This window comes from Leptosomus discolor, chromosome 1 (assembly GCF_034619465.1).
Source record: "Leptosomus discolor isolate bLepDis1 chromosome 1, bLepDis1.hap2, whole genome shotgun sequence".
NCBI classification, from domain to species: Eukaryota; Metazoa; Chordata; class Aves; order Leptosomiformes; family Leptosomidae; genus Leptosomus; species Leptosomus discolor.
In genome coordinates, this window is record NC_141391.1 from 214,513,510 (window position 1) to 214,533,400 (window position 19,891).

Below are 19,891 nucleotides of genomic sequence, written 5' to 3' on the forward strand. Positions count from 1 at the left end.
GTCCAACGGGGTTTTTCTGTCTTCAGCCCCCGCCCCTGCCAATAGATGGGCACGTGCTGATGCAGTAGCTTAAGATAAACGTGCTTTTGGTTTCGCTTGGAAGCCAAATCCCACCATAAGCAGTCCCCAGCCCCCCCTGCATGCACTGATGGCTTGGCTGACCCTCGCTGCGCATGCTGTGCTTTAATAACCTGCGAGCCACCATGTTGTTTGCAGGCTGCCAGATTATTTATACTCCATCTGTTCTTCCCCATCCGTAGCACTCGCCAGCCCTTCTCCCTGGCTGCTGTTTGCCTGGCTGGGAGATGTGCATGGCGTCCCGATCCCTCTGTTGTTCATCTGCCTTTTGACCCACTCCTGTCTCAGCTCGTTAAAGCCATTTAGTCTCTGCAAAACCTAATAACCATCATTAGGGAGTATACCGCTGAGGTCCTTACAAACGTGGCTGCCTTCGCAGCTCTTTGGAGCAAGGATGTCTCCCAATATCAAAGGTGCTGCTCAGGCAAGATGGAGTCTGGTGGTACCTTGGTGGACCAGTGAGAAGTTCTGACTTCTCTGCCCAGCTGACCGTGGGCTTTGCAAGGAAGCAAGTGGGGAGAGCAATGGAGGAGGTGAATGAAGCCAAGCCCCGTCTGAGGCCCTGAGGGTCTGTTTGGCAGCACTGTATGGAAGTTGGGGTTGGAAGAGAAATGCTGGAGACGGTTCAAGCAAAGCATACGGGCTGAGTGGGAGCTGGGTCCCTCAGCCTTCCTAGTCCCTCTGGCTGTATGTTTAGCACATGTGGTTTTCTTTCTCCGCTATGTGCCGGGTTCTCTCAGCATGGTGAGAGGTTAGCAAAAGGGCCCGATCCACTTTACTTACTGCCCCCAGGCTTGGCGTGAGGGATTTTGTGCATGACAGCCTGAGCTCTTGCCTCCTGCGTCCTTGGGCATGGCAGCGGTTTCCACTGAGAGGGGCTAATGTGCACCTACAACCTGAGTCTGCTCCCATGTAGGGGGTGGGTGATATCTAGAAGTCATCCATCTAAAGATGGGTGTTTTTTCTCAAAGGAAGCAAAATCCAGCTCTGGTCCGTAGCTGGTTTGCAGGGTGGTTGGAGACCACAGTGTGCACTGAATTTGTTTTGATCCTCTCTCCTCTTAACAAATTCCCAGTGATTTCTCGATAATGATTACCACCATGACATTACACAAGGCAGACTCAGTCCAAACAAGTGCCTGTGAGGACTTGGTCCCTCTCCTTGGCCTAGCTACTTATTTAGAGGTGTGAAAAGAGACACTGAAGGTTTGACTTTGAGCACTCAATAGCTCTTCCCACGTGTGTCTTCCTGTCCACTTGACTTTCCCACCTGTGAGATGGGACCCACGTGTATGACACGGCCAGGATTAGCGAACGCTTGTGGGGTGGTGTGACAGTCCCTGAATGCTGTGAGACGTTAAGAAAACCAAACCAAACACACAAAAACCCAACCCCAAGGGGATGCATATCTGTCTCTCTTACCTCTGCCGTCCGTGCTTCCACCGCCCAGGCGAATCCAAGCAGGCGCTGTGTAGGAGGGGATCTTTGCCCTAATGCCATCTGCGGCGGGCCGAGCCAGACGGAGAAGGTGTATTTGGATTTAGGCCGGCTACTCTGCAACGTTGCAGTTTCTATGGTAACTATTTTTTGTTCAACAAGAGTAGCTTAAAATCTGTAGGGCTAAATTTGATACTAGGCAGAAGCGTCTGCAGTTTTTAAGGGGCTCCTCAGTAGGTGCAGTTCGTAGCTGGCTCTCGTGCTCGTTACTTCAGGGTCATGGTATCCCTAAAGCCTCCTTTCCAGCACCCTTTCCTCTTTATCCCACCCCACATCATTACGTTTTGGTATTCCTGTGACTGCACTTGTCAAACTGAGGGACGGTTTGCTTGTGTGGTGTATTACCAGGGGAAGTCTGTCTCCCTGCAGAGAGTGTGTCTTCAGGGAAAATTCCTCCGTATTTAGCAAAGGAAGTTGATGAATCGCAAACAAGACTGATTCATCTGCAAATAATACAGAGAATTACATTTGGGAAGGTTTCTTTATTATTTTTTTTTTCTCAATTAAAAGCCAAATGCCAGATTCCTGTAGAGGCACTTTAACCACTGCTATTATTGTGTTTGCAACTGGTTACCACACATGAGCTTTCTGATTAAAATTAGGCTATTAGAAGCAGCCAGTTTCTTTGAGAATTAGAGAAAACGCTGGGGGAATCGATTTCTTTTAAAACAAAAACTGAATCAAATAATATGTTTCCAGCCATACTAGGTGGAGCCCACTTCTCCCGTGTCTTTTAATAGGGTAAACCAAGAGAGATGTGACTGAAGGCAATAGCATTTCACACTGTTGGAGTTGGTGAGGATTAAAGGAAGCTTGGGTCAGTCGTTTGTTTAAAGTGCTCAGTGTTTCTAATCAGCCTCTCAAGTTTGCAACTTTCTGGCATTCAGACTTAGTTCTGAATTTTGCACAAAGTTGCAATCTTGCAATTGGTGTGAGTCTGACTATCCTGGACCAAAAGAGCCCTGACTTTTAGGGTATTTGAAAATTAAGGGTTTGAATTAGAGCCTTTTTCTCTTATCTGTACACTGTGTAAGCTGCTGGGTTTAAAGTGAGATGACTCCAGTATTGTATTTTGAGCAGAATGGGCTAAGAATTTGCGTTTCACCATTTGAAGGCGATGCCCTTCCTTGGATTTGTGGACACAGGTAAAGCAACCAGCCCATAGTACGGCTTCCCTGAATGTCATGGGCAAAAGCAGCTTAGCCAAGTCCCCCTGCTCTATCTGCATTACCCAGTGCACTGTAAAATTACCCGAGGTCCACCCTTTGCTGGCCAGAATGCTGCTGTGCCATGACAAATTTGGGTTTATTTACACTTAAATGACCTTTGTTGAGTAGAAATACTCAGAAGCCGGATTTAGCAAGGTATTTAGGTACCAGAAAGGGCAAATTACTATGATTTTGAAGTATATCTTTTTGAGTTTAAGACCTAAAGCCAGTGCTTAGTGACTTTATTATTAGGACTTAAGCATGTCACCCACACAGGTGCTTCCCTAAAGCCTATCTGCATCCTTAAGAGTCTGAATACTTTTGTAAATCCGTTTGTGGATCTCTTTTGGAATGACATTTAGGCTCCCAAGTCACCTGACATTTTTGAAACCTGCACTGCTAGTGGCTCTTTAGGTATGAAGGATAAAATTATGCAACTATCTCAGTACCTAAAGAAGACAGTTGGGAATTAGAAGCTTGGTTGTTCTCCCAGCACCATTGCTGGCTTATTGACCTTCAGACATCCCAGCTTTCAGCACTGCAGGTGATGCTGGTTGCAGTGAGCTGTTGCAAAGCCCGTGAGTATTTTTGCAGAAACACGTGCCGTACGAAGACACGGTGATGCAGGCGCGTATCAAAGCGGGGCTGTCTTCCACGTGGCCTGGAGGATCACTGCCTGTGCGCACCGGCACATTTGCAGATGCATACTGCTCTAAAACTGTGGGTGTGGGGCTGAGTTTAATTGCTTCTTGGGGTTTGTAGTGAGAGCTGTGACAGCCCTGGCTTTTGCCAGTGGGTTTGGGCTGTAAGTGACAGACGTTCAGTGGAGGGTTATGCAATTTTCCATTCATTACCTGAGAGCGCTGCCGCAGGCTATAATCCATCATGTTAGAAATTGTGACCCTTTGAATGAGTGACTGTGGTGCTCGTACCATGTTAATTCATTGTACTTTCTGTGGCGTGATTTTTCACTTTGCTGTAAGGGACTCTCCTGCATCCTTGTCAATCCAGCTTAGTTGAACACTCTCCAGAAGTCAGAGAGTATTTCCATCACCCACTCAGGGCTTGTGAACCCTGGGACAGACAGTCTGTTGGTGTAAATCTGTGTGGTCAGTGGGGCTACTTCTGGGAAGCGTTGGCTGCCAGTAGGAATAAAGGTTCACCATGCACAAGTCTATAAAATGCTCCAACTGGTAGAAAATATTCTGCCTATTCATCTCCATTTCAAAGAAAATTGAAACTCACTTGGAGAAGTTACGAGAAAATAATGGCTGGTGACATCCTCATAGGTGGCTTTGAATGCTGTGAAATAGCAGTACAGGGTCGGATCCTGCCACCCATAATCATTTCAGGCATTTCTTTTGCTCAGCTGGGGAGCCTGGCGGGGCCAGGGGAAAGGCTTACCCCTCCAGTCGTCTTCTTGTAGCTGCTTTTATTAAACAGGCGTCTTCCCTGTCAATGTGAATAAAGGGAGGAGAGAGCAGTTCATTATCCAGTGTATCACTTGGAGTCTAATACTAATTAAAAGCTTTGCCTTCACTTCTGTGGAACCTATTCTTAGAAATTATGTAAATTAATTGGAGTTTTGAAGAGGAGCATATGCCAAATCCTAAGTAATTCCCTGCTGGCTGAGGCAACTCCAGCACTGGAACCAGAAAACAGCATCAGGATCTTTTTTTCCTTTTGTGGCTTCAAAAATCTAAGGCTGCTTCAGTAAATTTTGATGCTTCTCTTTAGCAAATATACAAGAGAGATCAAATACCCAGACCCTGACCATTTGCAGAGAGGTACAATACAAAGGCTTTTTCTCCATGAAAGCTTTTCTGTCTCAAAAATGACATTTAACACAGACAAGCTTTTTACTTCGTCAGCCCTTCTCCAAACAAATGTACATTCCTGCTTCAAAGAGGATTTTGACCCTCAAAAGGGAGACGTACCCGAGATCCATGAACTCCCCTTGTGAGTTCATTCTTAGTATTAATTTAATGGGGAAGAGATTTACATGCTACGCTGAATGAGAAGGGAGATTTGATCCTAAGGTACATAGCGTGTGGAGAAAAGGGGATATGCTTTTGAAGTAAAATAACTATAAATGTTATTAGCTTTTTTTCCCCCTACCTAATTATTTTTTTTCTGTTTGAAAAAGGCCAAAACAAATAGAAGCAGAAGAACCAAAGAAAGTGATTCAAATAAAAATGAGAAGCAGTATGGTTTGGTCTTGATTTATTTTGGTCTCAATCAGCAAATCACTTAGAAAGTTGATGAAACTACTTGCATGTTTGAAGATAAACATGATTAAGTACTTTGGTGGATCTGGGCTTATTATGTGTTGAAGCTGGATAGGAGTGTGAATTGAATCATGGAACTTTTGATGCGAAGATGCTGCAGTGTAAGCTTGCTTCCAGATGTACATTTTGCAAAGTTGCCTTTTCTTTACAGCTTCACCCTCAGTATTAAGACACGGTGGGTGTGGATCCTCATGCAGGAGGAGGCAGCCCTCCGGTCCAGATGCATTTTGCCTTTGGGGATTTGAAGTTCAATCCTGGCGAGGTCGGATTTTTGCAGCCATCATCTTTTCCCAGCTGAAGCCTTTTCAGTATTAAAGATGGCAGTTTTGATAACCTGTTGGTCTGATGCATCCCTGGTACTGTGCAGCCTCTGTGCAGGAGGAGCCAGATTCTCTTCCCTCGTTCAGACTTTTATTCAGTGAAACATCGTCTGTGCAAGGCTGCTAGAAATGAGTCTGCTGTCTCTCTGGGGCTTTAGTGGTAGGGAAACGACTGCCAGCAAGTGCAAGTGGGGCTGATGGGTATGCTACATTGCAGGACTCTGAGACTCCTGAATGTCTGCTCCTTCCTCAGCTGTTAGTTCATTGGGCTCTGGGCCATTATTGCTAAATCTTTGCCAGTCTCCCCATCGTTATATACTTCTCCTGTGAGACTAAATCGATTATGATTTTTTTTGACTGCTTTTTGAATCTCACAGAAAAGGCTCCGTAACATTGGAGGCTGGTAAGATGAAAACAACAATTCATTTAGCCGTGGTTGGAGCTTGTAAAAATCCTTATCTCTAATGGCAGCAGAAATGTAAGATCCCAAAATAGAAGTTGTTAAGTCTGCAAGTGAAGACAGTTCTTGGGAAAAGAAAGCACAATGACATACAACTTTGGATCAATAGAAAATCATTTTGGAACAAGAATACAACATGTAGCAATGAATGTAGATGGGAATGACATTGCTAACCACTTACTAGATAGCAAGCTTTATGCGTGTATTTTGGAGTGGTATCTGTGTGTTAAATATAACATCATTTCTTTTTATGCTTGTATTGGCTAATGCACAGATGGTTTAGAAATACTGCAGGACATTTTTATTGTATGAACACAAAATATGATCGTTACTCTGGAATTAGGATGCCAACTTGTACTGTACGCCTATTAGACAGGGGTCACGAGGGATGGAGTAATTTGATAGATGTCAAACTAAACTGGTGGCAAATCAGGGAGTTGAACCTGGATTGCTTCTGAGTTTCAGGACTCCATCCTGCTGCCATCCCTAAAGGTGCTGTGTGGAACCCTCTGGGTGCAGCCAGGTTTGATCCCAATTGAAAGTGTTGCGGTGGGCATGTACTTGAACACAGTTGCATATTCTCCCACCAACATCTTCTCTTGTTTCCCACATTTTGGGTCCGAATTTGTTGTCTGGGCCTTAGTCCACCTTTAGTCTCCTGGCTGGAGGAAAGAGCTTTCCATCTTGCAGCACATGGAAACTAGCCTAGGTCCTTATTTTGATGCCTTGCAGGAGCTAGACAACCATCAGGGTAAATCTGGGCCATCCTGAGGTGTTTGCATCCATGTTGTGCATTACCCTGGGAGACGTCAAGTTGAGTCCCGACACCTCTGGACCTTTAGTTGCTCTTAGATGGTAGTGGCTATTAGAAGTGAAGAGGCTCTGCCAAGGGAGATTTTCAAGTAGCCATTTCCCAGGCAGGTCCTCATTTTGGTGAGCACAATCTCCTTGTTGACCAAGTTCAAGTTAGGTGCTGATGATGATATGGACACACATTGTGCTTTAGATATGATGGGCTTGGTCCTGGAGATGTGTCCTCTAGGAGTGAGGCTGTCCCCTCTCTTTCTGTGATTGGATTGGCATGAAAAGAATGTAGGACCAGGAGCGCCCAGTTGGAGGTGGGGGTCAATCTGGTAACCAGCGAAGTGACAAAGTCCACACGGACGCATTTCAAATAGATTTTCAAAAGTATCGGCCCGTCCTTGATGGATGACACTGGCATACCATGTGTTTTCTTTGCCATCTCTTCCCACAGGACCACGCTGATTTGCGAAACCACTTCTTCACTGTGGGGATGAAGCTGGAGGCGGTGAATATGAGGGAGCCGTTTCATATCTGTCCTGCATCAGTGACCAAGGTGAGCTCCAAGAAAGGAGGGATGAAAAGAGCCTGATTAGGAACCTGTTAACTGATTTCCAGAATGAAGAGTGGTACCTGATTGGCTGGAGAACACATTAAGAAATATGTTTATAATCCATGGATGTTTGTAATCCTAAATAATGAATTGTTTCTCTCCCGCAAGCATGACTGACTATATGCACCTAGATCCAATGGGGATGGGCATGTCCATCTACCACTTCCATGCAAAGGAAAGGGATCCCGCTTTTATCTCTGTCTCCTCTCCATGCATAAGTATTTTCCTGGCACATCTGGGAAACTTCTTGAAATAAAACAGCTGGATGGAGGCGGTAGGTGGATATTTAATCCACGCTGTCAAAGGCAAGAGAGAAGGCGGCTGTGGGATCTCCAGGATGGCCTCCAGTCCCTGCTCAGCTATGGGCACACTCAGTGACCCTGAACCCTAGCACTTTCCATTGCCTCAGTTTACCCATTTCTAAAACTCAGGCTTTGATCTCTTCGATGGAAACACTTTGATGGAAAGTGTTGGGTGAGAGCGGGTTATTCTCAGGAGTAGTTTGATTCCAGGGCCTGGCTGTTTCAGCTCTTGACATTACCTAATGCTACAGCAAATTCTGATTTTGTATTCTTCTTTTTCACCCCTTAGGTTTTTAACAATCATTATTTACAAGTGACCATTGATGACTTGAGACCTGAACCCAGCAAAATCTCAATGCTTTGCCATGCGGATTCCTTAGGGATCTTGCCAATACAGTGGTGCCTTAAAAACGGAGTCAATCTCACACCTCCCAAGGGTTCGTATTCCTTCTCAGTGATTTGCAGGTTCCCTCTGAAGGAAGTTCTCGTGTTATTATTGCCTTTAAAACCGTGATGCTGTTTGCTGCAGAGCATCACCTGAAGTTTCTCAAGCCAGAGTAGCTCTCTTGAGTCACTGGGGCTGCTCTGGCTCATACCAGCTCATGAACATCTCTGCAAACTTGTCTTGCTGGTGGCTTGATGTCTGTGTGCTTTGTAGTCTGAAGCAGGCTGCACTGAAGCCTAGTGAATTCCTGTGAAATGCATCTTAGTGATGCTTTGTGTATGTAGAGCAAAAGGAGCATTAAAAGTCATATCATAAAACTCACAGCTGCCTGCCCAGGAGCATGTAGGCATTTCCTTAGCTGTCTCAAAAAATCCCAGGCGAGGGCAAATTGCGAGCAGTGTTCAGGTCAGAGCCAGGAGAAACAGCCTCCAACCGTGCTATTTCCCAGCTTTGTAGCAGTGCAGTTAATTACTTGCAATTTCAGACAACCACCTGCAGTGCCCTAGCATATTTCTTCGCTTGCAAAATGTGTTGGTTCTCTGGAATTTTAGGTTTTTGAAGCTAGCTGGGATATTGACCCTTTGCCAAAAATTGGTGTTGCTTGGGAGAAAAAGAAATGCCTCAAAAAAACCCCAACAAACCCCACTAAGTTTTGTGCATGCGGATTTGTCTTAATTTTGGAAAAAGTATGCTGCTGCCAAACTCAGGGAAGGAAAGGGTTATTCCCTACCAGCTTCACAGTCCTCTCATGTATATCCAGAGTGTCTCTTCGTCACATACAGTTTGAAATTCCCACCAAAGTCCTAGAGTTCTGTGTGTGCAGCTGCATATAGCGCATCCAGGATTACTCTGTTGCTTTTATTGAAATAAACGTGCTGTCTGGATGCTTTAGCTCCCTCCTGCTTAAATCCAGGTGCAATGATAATGCCTCTATAAGTGCTCGTTGATACTGGCCAGAAAAGTTGCTAAAAATGAAAGTAAATGGAATGTTTTGGTTTTTCCACCCCAAATTTACATGCAGCTTCCCGCAGGCCAGCTAATTAACTAGAACAGACTGTAGACCAGACATTTCTTTTTAAAGGGTCATGACCTGATAATTTCCAAAGCCTGTCTGAGGTGATGTTTTACGGGTCAAGCACATGCAAACTCTCTTTTAGATGCCACCATTTGTAGAAGTGGCTGTAGCGTCCGTCATACGGCTATTTCTCAACTTGGCCAGTAAAGCCTAAGGGGCAGTAGTTATTTGGTGTGATGCCTGGTGAGTGGGGTCCACCTGGGCTCCTGAGAAAGTGTAGGAAGTCTCTCCTCATTCTCCTGATGAAAATAAAGTTTGCTTTCTGCTATCAGATCAGAAATCCTGGAGGGAGGCTATTAAAGGCATAAAGCAAGTGGCAGATAGATGCATGCTATATATTGCTGTATTTCTTACCCTGTGTACGAGGGCTGCATGTGCAAACTGCATCGTAGCACCTTTGGTGTCAAAAACATTTTCTATTGGCAGACACAGTCTTTGAGCCATTAAAATATAATCAGACATTGGAATGATTTATTTAAAAATCAACAAAAAAACACAGACCACCAAAAAAAAAAAAAAAAGAAAGCAGAGGGAAAGTGAAAGGCATCCAAACTCCCATTGAGGGAGCCAGTCTTCTCTGAGCAGGATAATATCAACTTTGGTTAAAGAAATAACCAGGACTGATAAACAAGGGTGATATGACTGATACGAGAGGGCTGCAGCGCTGTGAAAGTGAGGGAGGCTGTGGTGTGAGCTGGCTGCCAGTGAGCAGGTCTGCAGAAGGAGGAGGAAGTCCTACCATTTCCCCCCCAAATCAGTGGCCAGCTCTACCTGCTCTGGGGTGTTCAGAATTGCCCCTTCTCGCACCAGATTTGACCATCCTCCTGCTTCCCCAGCACTCATGCGTCCCTAACCAACATCACCCTTAGTGGAGATTACGTTGACAGTATTTGCTGTTGGCCAAGTGGCTCTCCCTGTTGAAAGGCAGCAAGTTCCCACGGAGCAAAAGATGACAATGGAAGAAGTCTTTTTTCTTTTTGAGACAAGGATTTCTTTGCTGTATTCTGGGCTTGGGTGTTTTGGTTAATTTATGATTGACAAAGAGGTATCTGATTTTAAAATTAACCGATTTTATACCATCCGTGTGCCAGGTTGGGGTATTTGGATTCAGAGTCCTTTATTTGTCTGGTAGCCATTCTTTTGCCTTTTTGCCTATCAGGCCTTTGTTGAAGCCAAACATACAGTAGATGAGTCATGAACAGGAGGTGCAAACATTTGTTGCTAGAAATAGAGAGCAGTGTTTTCCTGTACAGTGCCAAAAATGAATACCCATTCACTGCTGCTGTATAAACATTGAACAAGCACTGTTTATATTTATTAGAGCTGGATTTATAGGCCACTTCCCTTTGGAGTAACAACCATTGTTCCTTTTTATGAGCTATTAAGAGGGGAGAAAAACACTTCAGTAGTGCTCCTAGTTGTAAGCCTTACTGAGGAAATGCCACTTCTAAAACCTCCAGTACATTTGTATTGTTATATTTGCTTCTGATTAGACTGCTGGGCTCTTCCATGCTGAGAGTTGAGGTAGCAAACACAATGAGGTTTTACATGTTTGAGGAGCAACAGTCGAATCATGTAGGCAAAGTTTTGAACGTTATTACTTGGGCTGAGCCTTAAAGGATAACAGTATGTGAATGCCATGTGCTGATGGAGGTACTGGGTACATGGTACCTCACCATGTGCTAAGGGAGGTAGCTTATATCATGATGCTCCATGAAAAGGCCATATACAGGTCCAGCGTTGTTTGAAGCCAGTTCCTGAGTGTGCTTGTCTTGGAGTCATCCTTGTTGGGCTGCTGAAGTGAGTTATGGCAAACTCTCTTAACTGCCCTCCCAGGTTTTGTTCCTGCTGAAGTCTACAGCAAAACCATCTTCCAGTGATTTCAGTGGTGCAGAGCCAAGCCAACAGGTGGTTGTGTGGTGGCAACACAGCCAGGTTTTTGTACCTCACTGGAACCTTGTCAATGTGCCTTTTCCATCCGCTCTGCTAAGCTTTTGCGTAGCTTGCAATTAAGGTTCAAAACCTGTCCGTGAGGGGTTTAGATCAGAGATGAGAGAATGTGCAGAGTGTGGGCAGGTTTTTAGGTCCCTGAAGGCAGTGTGCTCTGGCAGCTGGCGTGGATCTCTGGTGATTTAATGTAGGCAACTACGCTGTGGCTGTCCCCACCTGAGCCTGTCACCCAAGATGCTTCTGAAGTCAGTGGAGTGTGAGAGGGACTTTCACAGGGCAGTTCTGTGCCATGTGCAGGACAGACAGATCACTTCTAGATCTGCCTGTTTCTCCTTTGACTCTTTAGGGAACCCGGGGTGACAGGCACAGCTGTAGGCGTCTCCTCTGCAAACATCTGTATGTGATCAGATGAATCCCCTTCTGATGCGAAGCGATGTGCACTTCTCCTCCTGTTTTCCGTTTCATTTTATGAAGCTGAAGAGAATCTGGCAAACAAATAACTGGAGAGGGAAAAGGAAGCGGAGAAGAAGCGGGAAGAAAATGCCGTTGCAGAAATTGGTTGTTAAAAAACAGAGCAAGGATTTTTTTTTTTTTTATTAAAAGTGAGCATTCTCTATAAGTAATTGCCCTTTTTTTACTTCCCTGTGCATGTTTATTGCTAGCTTTCCAATTACTATGCACTTTCATGCCCCACAGAGACAGGCATCTTAGCTCAAGGCTTTATCTCATTAATTTATTTGTCATGTCTGCAATCATTAGGATTAGTAGTTCATCTTATCCCAGATATTTGCATCTTAGCAGGATGCTTGAGACTTTATTTTCAAAATTTTTACCTCCTTTTTTGGATCTGGGTGACTGATAGGTGACTCCACTCAATATTCCAGTCCTTTCTTGCCTACAAAAAATGTCACAGTTTTCATTGTCATAAATGATTCATTCCATCTGATCTTGAGGGTCCCTTTTTGACTATCAGTGAAAAAGGTATTAAGGGATGTTCTGTGAAATGAGGCCAGGCTGAGATGCCAGGCAGGGAGATTGAGGGGAGAATTTGGCCTTTAGGTGACTCCTGAAACTTTCCAGTGAGAGTAGTTATGCGATAACTTTAGTAGAGTATTGACAGTATCGTCACAGGGCCTTGGACAGGATTAGCACTCTTTGGTTTCAAGCACTGTAAAAATACAGACTGAGAGGCAGACAAAAAAAAAACCAATCCATAAAGCAGATAACTCCCACCTCTCTGTCCCAAGAGTTTGTTGCCTAAATAGCCAGGTAAGAAGAATGGATGAACAGAGGTCTGTTTTGTCTCTCTGTGATGGGACTGTCCAAGAGATACTCCTATAAATCAGTGTTGCTTCCCTTTTTTTTTTCCCAGAAGCAGAGGCTGAAGGGATCATCTAGTTGCCGAGACTTTAGTCTGAGAGCTGGGAAATCTGTGTGTATTTTCCTGCTCTGCTCCAGATTTCTGTACAACCTTGGATAACATGCTTACTATGATGGGATTCAGCTCATGTATGCTGAGCTGCTGGAAAGTCAGTCATGAAGGGTACATCCATATCAATGGAGAGAGGAGAATTTATCTCATGCTTTGAAAGAGAGGATGGATCAGCTTCTGATTGTGCTGGTCCTGTCCCTGTCCACTGCTGAGGGACCCTTGATGTCCAGCTCCGTAACCCTGTATTTTAGATAGCTAAAGGAAGGAGAAAGAGGTCCATGATGAGCTCTGGAAACTGGGGACAGTAGCATTTCTTGGTATTTATGGATTTATTAAAGCCTGGGAGATACTCACGGGAAATGGAAAATAAGGAAAATAAGCATGTTTTATTACCTTTAATGAGGACCATTTCAAAGTGAAATGCAGGAGGTGTGTGAGTGGGGGTGGGAGAAGCATTGGCTCTTGTGGTGTATAAACAGGCATCCAGAGATTTGGCTTGCTGCTCCTGTGCAGGATGGAATGCTGAAACACAAATGGTCACCTGCTTGGGGCCCATTTTGTGCTCTCTCTCTGGTGTGAAGTGGTGGCTGATGGCACTTTCTGTTTGTCATCCTGCAGGTTACTCTGGCCAGGACTTTGACTGGGCAGACTACCAGAAGCAGTGTGGAGCGGAGGCAGCGCCTCACCTGTGCTTTAGAAACGTAAGATCTCTTTTTGCCTTTGCGTCACTCCTGCGGATCCGTGTGAAACAAAATAGCTTGCACAGGAAAGCTGCAGCAAGGCGTTGGGAGGTTCCCCCAGACCACCATGAGTCTGTCTTAGGAAGGAAGCTGGAGAAGTGTTTTCAGGTCCCCATCCCTAAAAGAGAAAAAAAATGTTATCTTACTCTTGTCTTTATCTGATTCATTTAGATTTCTTGCACTGCATCTCCTCTTTGATTTTGTACAGCACCTAGCACAGGAAGGATCTCATCTGACCATTACAAGTCACTCAAGTGCTATTAAAAAAAACCCCTAGGTAAAAAAATTGCATTGTATCATCTAGCTCTTTTCACATTTTGGTGTTTTCTGTGGTTCCCAGGGGGATACATTCAACCAAACCAAATGTGTTTTAAAAGCTAAGGTTGAAACTGTTCAACTCGAGAGTGTGAAAAGAGTGATGGACCTGCATGCATGCTCTGGTCTTTGGGACAGTTCATGTGCTTCCTTGATACAGGAACGGTGACGTGAGAGTGAGCAGCATGTTGTTACACTGGAGGCCATCAAGATTCAGAGCTTTGGAGTAGTTTTGCAGGCTGTTTCTGGCAATGACGGTCCAGCGTGGCTTGATTCGACAGGTATTCATCACTTGGTGAAAGGCAGATGTAGCCTTCTGCCTTTTCCAATAACCTGGTGCTCTTCTTCATGCTCCTATCAAGTGATGGAAGTTGGGATCCTAGCAATAACTGAAATGGGGTGGTACCTAAAATGAGCACAGAAGGGTTTGAAAAGTGAAATGGTGTTGTGAACGGTGGACAAGCAGGTTCCTCTGGGAATTACATAGCCTTTCACTGTACTCAGAAGTCACGAGACTGGGGGACAGGGACACTGCTTTATGAAATGCAGAGTGGAGACAGTATCACAAGACACCAGCTGTGCATGGCCTTCCTCATCTGTTGTGGCCCAAGGGCAGCCTAGCTTGGAACAGACCTTTGATGGTGAATTGATGAATTTGAACACTTTTTGTTGATGAATTCAGAAGACCTGGGAGCAGCAGTAAGGGAGCGCAGGTGGTTTTTTCATCCGTCCTCCTGGTCAAAGGGAAGGTCTTTGAAAGGGCCAGTTGGGTCTGGTGAATTAACAAATGGTGACAGGACTGGTGCCACACCGAGGAATTTGGCTACTTAGACCATGGGACTCACTTTGAGAAACCTTGGTTAATATTCGGGGGTCACCTCCTCCAAGCTCAGGAGTGATGCATCCTGACAAAGAGGAAGTCAGGCAAAAATGCTGGGAGTCCTGCATGGATGAACAAGGAGCTCCTGGAAAAACTCAAACGCAGAAAGGAAGCCTACAGAGGGTGGAAGCAAGGACAGGTAGCCTGGAAAGAATACAGAGAAGTTGTCTGAGCAGCCAGGGATCAGGTTAGGAAAGCCAAAGCCTCGATAGAATTAAATCTGGACAAGAAAATCTTCTATAGGTACTTTAGTGATAAAAGGAAGACTAGGGAAAATGTGGTTCCTCTCCAGAAGGAAACAGGAAACCTGGTTGCTCGGGATATGGGGAAGGCTGGAGTATTCAATGACTTTTTTTGCCTCAGTGTTCACCGGCTAGTGCTCCAGCCACACTTCCCAAGTTGCAGAAGGCAAAGGCAGGGACTGGGAGAATGAAGAACCACTCACTGTAGGAGAAGATCAGGTTTGAGACCATCTAAGAAACCTGAAGGTGCACGAGTCCATGGGACCTGATCAGATGCATTCACGGATCCTGAGTGAACTGGCAGATGAAGTGGCTAAGCCACTATCCACTGTATTGAGAAGTTGTAGTAGTCGGGTGAAGTTCTCACTGAGTGGAAAAGGGGAAACATAACCCCATTTTTAAAAAGGGAAAAAAAGAAGACCTGAGTAACTACAGGCCAATCAGTCTCACCTCTGTGCCTGGCAAGGTCATGGAGCAGATCCTCCTGGAAACTATGCTAAGACACGTGGAAAATAAGGGGGTGACTGGTGACAGCCAACACGGCTTCACTAAGGGCAAGTCATACCTGACAAACTTGGTGGCCTTCTATGGCTGGGTTACAGCATTGATGGTTAAGAGAAGAGCAACTGACATCATCTGCCTGGACTTGTGCAAAGCCTTCGACACTGTCCTGCATGACTTCCTTGTCTCTAAATTGGAGAGATACGGATTTGACAGATGGACCACTCGGTGGGTAAGGAACTGGCTGGAGCACTCAGAGAGTCATGGTCAATGGCTCGATGTCTGCGTGGAGACCCGTGATGAGTGGCGTTCCTCAAGGGTTGGTATTGGGACGGGTGCTGTTTAACATCTTTGTCAGTGACATGGACGGTGGCATCGAGTGCACCCTCAGCAAGTTTGCCAATGACACTGAGCTGTGTGGTGCGGTCGACACACTGGAGGGAAGGGAGGCCATCCAGAGGGACCTGGACAGGCTGGAGAGGTGAGCCCGTGCAAACCTCATGAAGTTCAGCAAGGCCAAATGCAAGGTCCTGCACCTGGGTCGGGGCAATCTCAAGCACAGAGACAGGGTGGGCGAGGAGTGGATCAAGAGCAGCCCTGGGGAGAAGGACTTGGGGGTGTTGGTGGGTGAAAAGCTGAGTATGAGCCAGCAACATGCGCTCACAGCCCAGAAAGCCAATGGCATCCTGGGCTGCATCAGGACCGGTGTGGCCAGCAGGTCGAGGGAGGGGATTCTGCCCTTCTACTCTGCTCTGGTGAGACCCCACCTGCAGTGCTGCGTCCAGCTCTGGGGCCCCCAGTATAAGAAGGGCTGGAGCACCTCCCCTATGAGGACAGGCTGAGATAGTTGGGGTTGTTCAGCCTGGAGGAGAGAAGCCTCTGGGAGACCTTCTGGCAGCCTTCCAGCGCTGAAAGGGGGCTACAGGAAAGGTGGGGAGGGACTCTGTCAGGGAGGGCAGTGACAGGACAGGGGGTAATGGTTTCAAACTGAGAGGGCAGATTTAGGTTAGATGTTAGGAGTAAGTTCTTCACCGTGAGGGTGATGAGACACTGGAACAAGTTGCCCAGAGAGGTTGTGACTGCCCCCTCCCTGGGCAGTGTTCAAGGCCAGGTTGGATGGGGCTGGGAGCAACCTGGTCTCCTGGAAGATATCCCTGCCCATGGCAGGGGGGTTGGAACTAGATGGTCTTTAAGGTCCCTTCCAACCCAAACCATTCTATGGTCAACAACGTTTGACCTGGGAATCAAATCATAATTAGGACTTCTTTACCCCCTTTATTGTGCCATTCTGTGCAAAACCCTGTGCCTTGAGGGACTTTAAGCAAAGATTTCTAAAAGTGCTGAGGGAAGCTGGACAATGCTGTTATCGCACTGATAGAGCGGGACAGTTGTTGCATTTATTCTCTTCTGCAAGTACCCCTCCCTGTTCTTCGTATCTCTCTTTGTCGAGTAATGGATCTATGCTCTCAGCCCTGTCAGCCTTGAGAATAGTCTCTGCAGAATATCCTCCGAAGATTAAATCAGGTCTAAGCACTTTATTTTTTTTTTTTTTAAGGAAACATTCATCAGATGAACATGTGTCTGTTATTCTTTCACTCTTGATAACACAGTTCTCTGCAGAGAGATGTAATCTCGCTGTTGTCGCTTGTGCAGCCTCCCTGGCAGGTCGGTCCATTTGTTTCCTGGCTGTGAGCGGCTCTTTGATAGAAGCTGTACTGCAAGCACATCTTCTACCTAGAGCAGCAAGGCGTGGTGCTGGAAGTGGATATGCTGTAGCTGTTTCCCTGGGGGGGATATTTAACAAGGAGAAGCAGTTATGAAATGGATTGACATGACCAAATGCTTAGTAAAATAAACTCCCAACTAACTGCTTTGCCATTGATTCTGTATAAATTAGCCTCCAGCACCGAATTGCAATGAAATTTCTTTCCGGTGTCATGATAAATGACGTTTCCTTGTTAGGCAACATAAAAGGCATTTAAACAAACTCACCCTGCTTTTCTGCAGTCCTGGACGTTGACAGCCTTTACAGGGTGAGGCTGATCTGTGTGCTGAGCAAGACTTGTGACAGTCCAAGCAATGTTTGAGACTAGCGGCACTTTCTTGGTAGGCCCCTTGATGAACAGAAAACCCAAATCCAGAAGTTTATAGTCTCACAAAGAGCTCCCAGTGATTGTTCAAGGTAAAGTGGCCGTGGTGCTAGGTGCTGTACAAATATCAGAAGGGTTGAATTTGAGTCTGACTTTCAGTTACTGGATGAGAGATTGGTGTGATTTTGAGTCAGTGACAGTTATTACCCATCCTAATTATTATTAGCCAAAATCTCAGCCAAGAGAGGGAACCTTTTTATGCTGTCGTGTGCAAACAGAGAGATGCAAACACTCCGAGCTGATGTGTTGCAAAATGGCTGGGAGAGAGGGGAGGAAGATGCAAGGAAAGGGAGCCGTGACGTAGTCACAAATATCGCATTAGTGTGTTTTCAGGGATAGTGGTGGTGGGGATCTTAGGAAGGGATTGACCTCAAATGAAGGGAGAGAGAACACTGGAAGGGACAGAGGGAAGGATGAAAGTAGGTGAAAAGTAACTTGAGGCTGAGCTTGGGGGGAAGGTTTTGGAGAGAGTTGTGGGGTCTTGGGGTCCTTCTGCACTTGGGATCACTTGCAATGGCTACAAACAGGCACATGGGTTTGTTATGATAGAGTTCAGCCATCCTGGCTCCGTCAGGAGCAGGAGGGACTCAGCAGCCTGCTGCTATTACATGGCCAGGCCACCCTCAGACTGAAGCAGTTTGCCAAGGCATATGTTAGCTTATAGCAGTGGTACCAGAATGATAGGAACTGCAGCTTTTCTTAGGCTCCCAAACTCTTGGTACAATGGGGGATGCTGCATTCTTACAAGCTCATGACCCAACGTTTTGGTCCTGTGTTTCTTATTCGGGGTGATGACCACTGATTTGGGGATCATTGCTGTAGTATCTGGCCTGGCTTTGTCTTCACTGGAGAAGAGTGGAAGGGCGGTGGGGGCCTCAGATAACCTGTGAAAGACCTATTTCTTTGGTGCTGTATTTAAGTGTACGGAGGTTATGCTGTGGCAGTAAACACAACTGTCTCCTTCTACACCCACCTGCAACTGATGAATTTATGAACCTGGAGTCTACAGAGAAGGCTCTTATACATTGAGCTTAAAATACCCCATGAAGAAAAACATACTCGAATAGGTTACTCAGATTTCTCCAGCCTCAGTGAGCCTGGACAACTAAATGTGTGAAGAAGTTTCTGTGGTCTCAGGCCAGATGGATGAGAAATGCTCAAGTGCAGCAAGTCTGGGAACCCTCTGTGTAGTGTCTCTTCACCAACGATGGCCAGCAAATGCATCACTACTAAGCATTCAAATATACTTGGAGCTGGTGTGAAGTAACCTCCTCCCAGTGTCTGAGAGTTAGGGATTGGAGCAGACCATGAAATACATTGCTTCGTGATGTGTTCCCATCTTTGGTTTTTCATATGGTGTCCAGGGCAGCTCCTTTTTGAATCTGGATGCCTTCGTGTTCTTCAGCATGGCCTGCACGCCCAGTGAAAAGCAAACCATGATAATTTTATGCTTCCCAGTGAAAGCCTAATTAATGTCATACAGTGCTGCAGTGCCATGCTTCAGTGTTGGTCCTTGACTCTTTCAGACGTCCTTCAGCCGTGGCTTTACTAAGAACATGAAGCTGGAGGCGGTGAACCCCAGGAACCCTGCAGAGATATGTGTCGCTTCTATCACCTCAGTTAAAGGACGGTTAATGTGGCTTCACCTTGAAGGTATGTTCTGTCAAAGTTTATTGTGTTTGTGTGGTTCATTCAAAAGCTCTTAATTTTGTCCTTCATTGTCTACACAATACTGCTTTCTCCAGCCTTTCCTTTTTCTACACATTGACCAATAATAATGTCGTTGAGAATTATCTTCCCCTGCTCACTCCACGAGGGAGCCACAAGACCTTCCACCCTCCCATCCGTGTGGACTCTCACCAGCATGATCTCCACTGATGATAGAAACCTCCTCACTGCCATCATGATAGACTGTCATTCTGGGAATGGATGTTTGCCTCACTTTTGCAGCTGAGACTTCCACTGTGGTTTCCAACAGGCTCTCATGGGATCTCCTGTCCCCCTCCCTCCCTCCCTTCCTTCCTTCCTCTTCCTTTCACTCTTTTTTTTTTTTCACCTAGTCCTTAAAATTCTGCAACATACGCTGCTCCTCACTATGGCCATGGCATGCTCACATCCCTGCTCTCTGTGATTGTATAATTTCCTTTGTTGATCTGAGAGCGCTCTTGCAGGTGTTAACTCTATAGTATGGATTTTAGAAAGCCATTATCCCACAGAGAACACCGCCACTGTACAAGCAGTATCAGGAGAGTGCTGAAGAAGTAATAGAGCATCATACTGTACCAAAACTTCTATTTCTACCTTTCTTGAAATGAAGTACAGATGAGCTCATTTTTAATGTGGCTTTGCTCTTGGGACATTCTTTCTCAATTCATCTGGGACAGGACTTCTTAAGCAAGTGTAATTTAGAACAACACAGGGATTCTTCTTCTTATTGCTTTAAAAACAGTGTTATTTGTAAAGTCACTGGGAGCAGAAAGCCATGCTCATTCTATTTTTTTCATGGGCACTGTGATAAACCATAAAGTTGTCGTAGCATGCGTCGCCACAACATAGTTTGATCTTTACCCATGAAGGTAACACACTGGTTTTGAA

At 45.6% G+C, this 19,891-nt stretch overlaps 1 protein-coding gene across 1 annotated transcript in view; it reads left to right on the plus strand.

Moving 5' to 3' along the window:
* The window catches only part of SFMBT2 (Scm like with four mbt domains 2), a 101,029-nt gene that overhangs the window by 50,156 nt on the left and 30,982 nt on the right, over positions 1 to 19,891 (plus strand). The window contains exons 7-10 of the mRNA XM_086474916.1: positions 7,106 to 7,207; positions 7,856 to 8,003; positions 13,087 to 13,169; positions 18,823 to 18,949. Of these exons, the coding sequence (XP_086331042.1) occupies positions 7,106 to 7,207; positions 7,856 to 8,003; positions 13,087 to 13,169; positions 18,823 to 18,949 (460 nt within the window). The remainder of the gene's footprint in view (positions 1 to 7,105; positions 7,208 to 7,855; positions 8,004 to 13,086; positions 13,170 to 18,822; positions 18,950 to 19,891) is intronic.